At 38.3% G+C, this 10,208-nt stretch overlaps 1 protein-coding gene across 1 annotated transcript; it reads right to left on the bottom strand.

Annotated features, from left to right (window-relative positions):
- Positions 1-2,592: 2,592 nt before the first annotated feature.
- Positions 2,593-9,682, bottom strand: RP2 (RP2 activator of ARL3 GTPase; the record flags this gene model as incomplete). Its single annotated transcript, XM_010178227.1, has 4 exons — positions 2,593-2,812; positions 6,059-6,144; positions 7,309-7,423; positions 9,017-9,682. Coding segments are annotated over 4 exons (951 nt in total), but the record flags the coding sequence as incomplete, so codon positions are not given.
- Between the last annotated feature and the right edge of the window lie 526 nt (positions 9,683-10,208).

Raw genomic sequence — 10,208 nt, 5'->3', positions numbered from 1 at the left:
CCTGCTGTCAAAAATTCACCTTTTTTGGAGGAAGGATGACTGCAGAGTTAATACTTACTTTCGATTAGCTGTGAGCATCTAAAGTTCCTGTTTAAACACAGAATTCAGGTTTTATACTTAATATAATGTAATTAGGTTTGGCAATATTTTATAATGTAATTATGTTTTGCAATATTTTATAATTTTAAAAAGTATTCCAGAATCCAGAGTCTAGATTTTCAATGTTTATTATGAATCACATTCACAGTGCAATACAAATTACATAAAAAGCTATACAACAAACGTACAAAGACTACATGAAGCATGTACCATTCTGTAATGCATACAATACCTGATGCTTAGGCTAGAAGTGTTCTAAACACCTGTTAGCAAGAAATTGAAGTGAAAAGATAAATAACTGGATTGAGAAACTCCTTCATTTTAATTTTTTTTTTTTTTAATTAAGAACTCTTTATGTTGGTAAGCAGGCTATCAATAGGGCGAAAGGAAAGCAATACTCTTCTCTTTCCTAGTATGTAGAAGTTTTTCCACTGTTTCAAGCCTAGATTAATTTCCAAATAACCATCCTGTCCTCCAGCAAAAGTAATCACAAAAATCAATTTAGCACTTTTATTTCCAGAGCAGGTTGATGATACAAAAAATAAACTATAAACATACATATGTGTCAGCATACAAGTTCAGAAACATTTTATGTAAAAGTTTAGAGACCAAGATAGTCCAATATATGCACTGCTTAGATAAATTACACAATTGCAGTTCAGAAATACATTATACAATTTTAATGCCCTGTCCATACCAGAAAAGTACAATTACTGTACGTGTCTAGAATAATTTCTGCAAATTTTCACTGATGAGTTGCAATGGAGTTGTTTGGAAACTGATCTAAGATTTTTAGCTGTTTTCACAGCCTCTCCTCATACACATATAAAAAAAAAAAAATCCTGTCTGCAGATAAGTGGTAATTTCCACTACCAGTCAGATTCTGATGGCAGTTTGATTTTATTTCACTTTGTCAAATAAAAAACATTTCACAAATTTTTCTTACATAATAGTTTAGTGACTTCAGAAGATACTCTTCCTTGCTTAATCTATGCAAACCTAACAAGAGGTCCTAAGGACACATTCTCCATAGAGTTTAAACTAGGGACAAGCATTTGCCTAGTAGCAACAAAATGACAGCTCAGAACATCTTTTAGGCATGACAGGATTATGAATTTCAGGAGAACAGATACTTTCATGTGCTAATTCTACAAAATTAGAGAGAGAGATGGGTTCTTAGCCACCCACTTTTGGAGCTCCAGAGGTGTGAAACTGATGAGTTGAGACTCATTTTCAGTTAAGATGCACAGGATCTTCCCTTTTGACAAATAACCATCATGAGGAAGTTATTGCTTTAGCACCTCAACACAGCCCCAGTCCGTTCAATGGATTGTAAAGGCTACACAAACTGGCAAGCCACAATTTTAATTAAGAAATCTGTTTTTGTGCATCCACACACACAATCTGTTCAAGTATTACAGCAGGCTTGTAAACCTGGACATAAGCTTTAAGTTCATGTAGAAAAATCGGTAAGGATGTAATATGGAAAAAAAACCCAATCATGTATTTAATATCCACATAGATTTGCATTCTAATATGCACTATATAGCAATAAGCATCCTTACTGATCACTTTTCAAATGCATCTCTCAAAATGCTAGAAACACTTCTTTGGCCTGTTTTTAGAATCAATCCAAAATAAACCCCCCAGCAGTGTGTAGTACTTTATAGCCAAATTTTCAGTACTACTACTGAGTGTAAAACCCTTCTCCTGAGGTCTATCGAGGAAGAGCTTTTTTAATGCCTTCAGAGCCCTTCTCTGACTCCTGGTTGCTGGACGTCCCTTCTAGCAAACAACAACGGTGCCAGAGACTTACTGCTCCAAGTCCAAAGGAACCTCATGTATATCCCATAAATGACTTGGGAATACCGGAGACAGCTGTATCACCAGAGACCCTCAGTGGACCTTAAAGCATCTATCTTCAGGCAGAGCACTCATGTTCAGAATTTACCTCCAAGCAGAAGAGCCTGGTGAGTGCTTGCTTACCAGAATGCTGTTATGACAACTCCCAGCATAAATGCTGCTGCAAACAACTTTGTTCAAAAAGATGCTGAAGCAGAATAAGCCAGATGTACATTTTGTAAGTCATGCCTTGCTTCTGAAAGCACGCTATAAGGAGAATTAATTTCAGACTAGGCTTTCAGAAAAAGTCAACGACTACAGCTTCCTCCCTGGCCACCAGTGAAGACAAATTCGCATGTGGGAAAGTTCTGAACTGCAAGTTTCACATAAATGCACTTTCTAAACAATGTGTCTGAGTTAAAGATAATTACTACTGCTCAAATTTTGGATCAGCATTGCACTTTTCAAATATGCATTACCATTTGATTATTGACCAGAAATATTCAAGTGTCAAGAGAAGTTTAGAAATCACTGTAAAAAGTTAGTAGAAAACCTCCATTGTTTCTGGAGTTGAAATGTAAGTTTCAAACACAATGCATGTGGGGAGCTATGCCATTTACTCCAGTTCAGGTAATATGGTGTTAAAACCACCAATAGCTTTATAAAAGGGATATATGAGAAATACAAAACTAAATGACAAAAATTCTCAGATGCTACTTGCAACATTCAAGCCAAGTGACATCCAAGTGCCGAGACAAACTGCACGTGAACACCTTCCTGTTAAACTTCACATTCCCATCTGCATGTCAGCAAAGTTGTAGAAATTGTCTACATCTTGAGATGCCGATGCCTTGCTCTCCGATACAAAAACCTGTTTAATTAGACAAGGAAATAGTTATGCATCACTAATAAAGGAGCTCAAGTAGTCTTTGCTCATTCAGAGCCTGTAATGGTTATTTTTATTTTTGCATTTCATGAGAAGCACAACTCTGTTGGTTTCCACCGTGTGACAGAATAGTCCTAGAATTCTCTCAGCCCTGATGTACCCTTTGTTACCATCACCAGATCCTCGCAGACCCACTAGCTGCAGAACCCTAGCCTTCCACTGATGGGAGTTAAAAAGTTTGAGGCTCAATTATTCAGGGGTCACAGCTTCAGCTAATGCCCATTTCGATGTATTTTGCTTGGTAAAGTCAAACTCCATCGGGGGGGGATGACACAGATGTGAAACAAACACAAAAACCTTAGACTACCATTAAGCTTTCTTTTAACAGAAAGGCAGAGTTTGTAAGAAAGACTCCCTTGCACTATATTGCCCTCAAAAAACTTAGTTGCTCCTTCATCAGATGTTTGTTTTTTTGAAAATAGCTTCAATTACATTTGCATTTTGCAAAACTGATCAATGCATGTGAAAGTCCAAGGTCTAGGGCAGTCGTCTTCGAAAGCTTTCAGCAAATGAACTACAAATGCCTTAGGCAATGCCCAAATAGCTCAGTGTAACAGACAAAATGTTGTGGCTGTTCAATCTCAACATGAAAGTGATATTCTTAATCAAAAACTTAAATTGAATTCTTACTATCTTATATTTTCTGTACCTCAAGAGGAAATAATCACTGTTTCAGCACATCAGTGTTGGCACAGACACCTTAGCTATTCTAAAGTGCACTGGGGCTGCAGGAATTGGTTATTCCAAGATGTTCCTACAGCCACCACTTTTCTGCTTCAGCTCAGAATACCATGTGAATGTAAACTATGACAATTCCTTGAATTGGTTTACTTAAACTATGTTTTAAGATTAATATCCTGTTGTCCAGTAAATTCCCAATTTAAAAAAAAATAAAGTATCATCACAAAGCAAGTAGTTTCCTAGCCTGTTGCATGGATGCACGGTAGACTTCTGTTTGAAGGGACATCTGTTAATTATTTGGCAGTTGTTTGGTGCAACAGCGATCAGCACCGTGGTCACAACAGTTGAATTCTTTCAGTATCCTTCCTTACCAGGATATTACAGCTTACATTTTGCAGAGTATTTTACGAATAAGTGATGAGACAGAGGAACAATACTAGAAAACACCAAAAAAAGTGCAGACGGTCACACTGGAAACCATGTCAGAGGTAAAGAGTGCAGGGGTACCTAGTCCACACAAGTAGGAAGTCTGCTTAAGTGCACAGTGTAGAGCTCTCCTTGTAACACATTTTTTCTACCAAACAGATCAAAAAACTCTGGTGGTGCTATTGCTGAAGAACTTTTCTACCCTTACTAGAATATCTACAGTTATCAGATTTATTTCAGAAGCAAAAACTTGGTGAAATTAAGGTTATTAATGGATAAATTTAATAATTTTTAACAGTGGTTTTCAAATGCAAATGTAGCCACCTGCTTAAAAGCAGATTAATCTCCTGCAAAGTCTTAAAGGATACATGTCTTCCTAAGAGCTTTTGTCATTGTTTCTTGATCAAGGATACCTATAATTCTTTCTGAGCACTATAACAACTCTCAAACATGAGAAGGGCAGCCAACAATGAGGTGAAACCATTTTATAGAGGATTCCTGAACCTTCTCATAGTAGTAAGTCTGAAGTTGGTTACTCTCTAAATTGCTTCTAAATTATGTGCCATGAAAGAAATACATTTTCTAAAAATCCATACTCATGATATTCAATTATCTAGAGATCCATGCACAAAACCAGTGTTTATGAGAAGTTTTGGAGTTACATTTTATCAAAATAAAGATATATACTTCTCAGGAAGCCCAAAGTTCTGCTGCTTAATGCAGTGCAGCAAGTATTTAATAAGTAAGGTAGGTTTTACTATGGACCCAGGCTGTAAGCAGAAGTTTTAAACCAAGATGCAGTTAAGTAATTTCACAGTTGGAACTAAACCCAAACACTACAGGTCACCTTCAAGAACAATCCTTACTTCACAGCATGAAGTACACAGTCTGAGGTTTCTGGATGCATCTCAGATCAGGGCATTCATAGTGTTATAGTAACAGACACCAGTAATTTTAGTGATGAAAATATAAAATTTTATTTGTTCTAATAATTAATATCACTTCAGTCTTTGACTAGAGAAAAATATCTAGAAGAACCAGTGAATTATCTACCCAGTATCAGCTTTGTTCTGTATAGGAAAAAAATGCTAACCACACTCTAAGCTCCAGCTTAGAGAGGCCATTTTTATGGTAAAAGTTGCAGTGATGACTTTTGGGTCACAAGAAAGAATCAGTAATATCACAGCACTGGCCAGAATATAGTTCTAGTATTCTCCAGACTCAGAGAGCCAAATTAAGGTCCATTACACATCAGGTTTTTGCTGGTGCAATAGCAAACACGAAAAAAGCAAACATTAGCTACATTTGAGATGACTTACTACAAGACAACTGTTTTCCAGAAACCATGCAGTCTAGTTCTGAGTAACTCTTTTGAAAGGAACTGAAAGACAGCAAGGAGCCATGTGGACACTACATCTCAAAAACATTCTAGTCTTCTTTGAACAGCTGCCTGAAAACAAAGGGTTTATCACTTTCTCATTGTCAGGATGGCTCTAATTGTATCCAGAAACTTTCTCAAAGCCATTGCCATTCAGAGAAGTGGAGACAGCAAGCAGAGAGGAGGTGTGGTGTAAAGAAGCTACAGTAAAACAAGCTGACAGAAGAAAAAAGAAAAATGCCTCTGAAACAAGGCATTCTGCAATATCCTACACAGCAAAAGTAAACCTTGAAAAAAGTTGAAATACCATCATATTATCCTTGTCAAGGTTTAATAGAGTAGGACATCACACAGCAGACTTCAGTATACGACTTGAGCTTTCCTTACTATATTTATACAACTTGGTTTTTACTATTTTGTGGAATAACAGTTTTGAAGGAAATCTTCTATTCTTCAACAGATATGGGGATTTAGTACTTTCTTTCCTAAGGCAATTTTTGCATCTCTGACATGCAACTTGAGTTTTGAGTACAAAAAACAAAGCAACAACAACAACAAAAAGATATTCAGATTTCACTTTTCAGAAATATAAAAAGTTTGTTCAGTACATAAACACTACAGCTTGACTACGAAGTATCCTAGACATTCTGCAACATTTTCTTCCATAAAGCAATACACCAGCTTACCTTGGTCCCACTAAAAACATCGTTTATAGTGCTTCGACATCCTTCCACAGCACCATCTCCGTTGAACTCCAAAGCAACCACTGGACCTATAAGATAGTTCCATCTAGAATCAATACTACTTTTAAGCTTGGCATTGAAACAGTAGATTTCTCACTCCATAGGGAATTGTGAAGCTTGCAGAAAGCATTTTATGGTTTTTGCTTGAGCAGCCATAATGCAGGATAAAATTAAAAACACTTAACCATAGCTTCAAAGTACAGTGTTATCTGAGAAGAAAATATCTGCAATTCCATGCTCATTTTTGCAGAGACTCTGGCAGGATTCCAGTGTTACTTCTTGAAAGGCAGCAATGGCACAAAAACACTAAGGAGTGCAGGGCATCATAGAAGTGAGTCAGACTATACTGCTCAAATAGTGAGCCATTTCACAGACATCTGGAGTACGACTGAGTCATTCAGGCATTTTTGCCTCAGTCCCAAGATAGCAAACTGCCTGCTTTTTAGACTTGTTCTCACCCACTATTCGCAGATCCCTTTTCTCCGGTTTCATTCTGAACACGTTATTTCTTCCCACACGGGTGCAAAATAGCCCTTAAACTAGACTGTCATTATCAATAACTTTTGTCCTATTCTTGCAATGAGCATCACAGACCTCTTATGTTGCTGTGAAAAAAGCTCTGCATGTTGCTACTAAGTTTGGGAGCGTGCATTGAGCTTTAGCATATAACAGATGGCAAGATGTCAGTACTTCTGCAGGAAGAGACAAAAACCAATTACAGTCAGATCAATAAAAGGGCTTTTGAAATACTCTGACAGTACACTAGTTATAGACAGAAATTTAACACTTGCCTGCTTTATACACATCCATACTGATTTGCTTGATTGTGTATACAGAAACACTGCACGACTAGGTGGTTGAGCAATGGTGGTAAGTCAGAAACAGTCTAAAAGCATGGGCTTCTTTTGACCACTCCAGACAGATCTGCAGGCGCCACTGCTCCCGAGCTATGCAGTTGGACCACTAGAGGGGAGTCAGAGCCACAAAATACACATGGAAGAGCTTATTTCTGATGCCTTCAGGAGTTTTGACTGGTTTAAGGCCTGATTGAGGCTTCCAAAACTGATGTCAACTGGCCTAACACTATGCCCTTGAAACACAAATTTCTCCTTCATTCCTCTTTCTTCTCCAGAACTTACTAGTGACAGCTAGATTTCTATATCAAGAAAAGAAAGAAAACAACACAAACTCACCTTTTTCAAGCAGTGGAATGAATTCTGAGGCACACTGCTGGAAAACTCTGTGAGCATCCTCTGCCTTCATTGAGACTTCTTTAGTCTGTACCAGCTGAAAGCCTTTGCCAGTCATCTGTTATCAGAGAAACAATTCATGTTAAAAATGCTTTTGAGGCAGAGAGTTCAGCTCAAGTATCCAGATTACATTGGAATAGACCTATTTTCCCCATACACATTAAGCCACAGAGCAAAGGGACTCTTTTTGCTCTTTTCAAAGACCATTTGCTTTTTCTACATTTCTGTTTATTTTCATTCCATTCATCCAGATTTTCTCTTCTGCCTTAGTGCACCTAGAGGAGTAAAAGCAAATGCTTTTGTTTTATATTATGGCCCAGGGTTGTGGTTTTTTTTCTCACAATTCCTCACAAGCTGAAACTAATGGGAGTCAAAAGCATTCAGCATCTGGAGTCAAGCAGTTAGTTCTCATTAGTCTGCAATAGTTCAGTCAAGCATTGCTCAGACTCTCATCTATTCATTGCTGAAGTTCTCCATTTTGGAAAAAAAAGTTACAAACTTTCGAACACACACAGCTTTTTACTTCAACTCTAATATAAAACTAAGAGCATGTGGAGAAGGAGCAATTGCATTTGTACTTCCAAAGTATCCATTAATCTACAGATCAGTAAGATTTCCATAGAATCTCACTAACTGGTCTTTTAGCATCTTCTTAACTCTAATTTCTAAAGAACTACTAACACAGGAGAACACATCTATTATCCTCTTTACAATAGCTATTCCTTCTGCAGAAAAAAACCCAACCCATAGGTATCATTATCACCCTGGACTCAAGTAGCTGTTAGTAACTCAGTTCCATAAAAATTCAACCAGGCAGTGGAGGGCCATGGGAACACCCTACAGCGTCCTTTCCTTGCAGTTAAAATCGGTTCCATCGCTTGTTTTGTTAATCATGCAACACTGGGCTCAGCAGCTTTTGCAGACACCTCTCTCAGAAGCTGTAGCTCATGGTTACTGGCTCTGCTCCGTCATCGCTGGCACTCCAGGGTGCTAAAAGCAGCCAGCCACTCCCAGATTTTAGCCTCAGGAAAACCCAAACTCAGCCAAGCTTGGGAGCTGCTGCCTCACAAGGGGAAGAAAAAAAAAAAAGCACCAGCTATTTAAGTAATCAAAGAGAGGTGACCAGCCATGACAAACACTCACTGCCTCTTCCAGAAAAAAATTCCAATACTAGGTGGCAGGGAGGACATAATTTAATTTTATTTTTTTTTTTAAGTCTCTGTTAGTACTAGAAAAACTTTCCGGATAGACTCTTTTGTTAGCTGTGGCTTCCAGGGCAATAAGCTAACAAATTAATTGGCTATGTCCCTTTCACAAGCATTGCCAATCACTTACTCTATATTTGGCCAAGATCATCAAATCAACTACGCATTTTCTTCAGAACGTAGCTTTGCTGTGCCGTGGTGGAAAAGTACACTTGAAATATTAGAGGATAGATGTGCCAGTCACAGGATGCCAGCCATAAAACAACTGCCTGAGCAGATGAGCTCCAGTCTCTAACCTTGCTTTAAGGTTTTAACAGTGCGGTTGCTTGGTATGGTCAGTAGACAAGCAGAACCTCTGTGCTCTGCCTTCAGGGAGCACTGGAGGCTATCCAGAGGAAAGTTCAATTAGAAATTCAAAAAGCTGAACGCAGACAAAAGTTGCTTACCTCATCAATTAACTTCCTGGCATTTGCAGTGGTGTAGTCACCAGCAAAAAACACGGCCAAGCACGATTCATCGCTGCTTTTCTGTCTCCGCCCTCGAGTTATTGGTATGATGCTCCTCGTAGCATCAGTAGAAATTCTGACAGCTTTCAGCTCCTCAGAGCTGGGCAGAGGAACATAATCTTGGACTACAGCATTCTCGGGCAAAAGGCCCCAGTTATTTTCTCCTGAGGCAGGGGTAAAGTCATGGATGTTGCTCCATGTGTTATTGAAGATACTCAGTCCAGCATCTTTAAATTGTAAAGCAAGCTCAGGGTAATAGTACTGGAAACATCCAAATTTCATACCTGTGGAGGACTCGATAATGGGCTGGGTGGCACAGCACAAGAATACCTCCAGCTTTCTGCAGTCCCGACTGCGAAACTGTTGGCAGGCCACTATGCATTTACAGTCTTTGCAGTCACGGAAAAACACGCTGCCTTTTATTGGTCCTAAGAAGATTTTGCAGTTTACACAGTCATCAATAGTGATTGTAGCAGAATGGTCAAATATGTAGATACTACAGTTCTCACAGTCCTGAATGACAAATTGTTGCCCTGCTACTTTTCCAGGCAGTCGACCCACAGTTTCATCTTTAAGTCCAGCAAAAGTGTAATCTTTGGGGTCAATCTGAAGGAGGAAGAACAAAAGAGAAAATTAAAGTCTTCACACACACAGAATATTATAATGCTAAATGTCAATTGACTTTCATTAATTGAGGTAGCACTGAATTGTACAGGATAACCTGCCAGAAAACTCTTCAAAGAGTAATGAAAGATCAGAAAAAGCTCTTTTAGCTAAGCTATTGGAATGCACTGTATTGAGGTACAATAAAGAATTGAAACTACACTTCTGAGATGCTCCAGGGGAGAAAAAAAAAAAAAACCTAACTCAGTTTGTCCTCTAATAAAGAAAGGGGGTGAGGGGAGCTCATTTTCTCTGGGGACTCTAAACTGTTTCAAAGATGATGGTCCCCCATATTATCATAATAACTGTAATAAATGAATTGCCTAACATACTTAAAGATTCCTAAAGCTAGAGATACACAGCATTTCCTTTTCAAGAAGCTTTCTTGGTCATATTTTGCCACACCTCAAGAAGTTGCAAGGAAACCTTGCTGCTTTCAAGCAGTATCATCTCCTTTATTATGTTTGCA

The sequence above is a fragment of the Antrostomus carolinensis genome, unplaced genomic scaffold, assembly GCF_000700745.2.
Source record: "Antrostomus carolinensis isolate BGI_N321 unplaced genomic scaffold, ASM70074v2 scaffold8861, whole genome shotgun sequence".
Lineage (NCBI taxonomy): Eukaryota > Metazoa > Chordata > Aves > Caprimulgiformes > Caprimulgidae > Antrostomus > Antrostomus carolinensis.
Note: the sequence above shows the minus strand (reverse complement) of the source record. Positions and strands in the feature narration are given on the sequence as shown.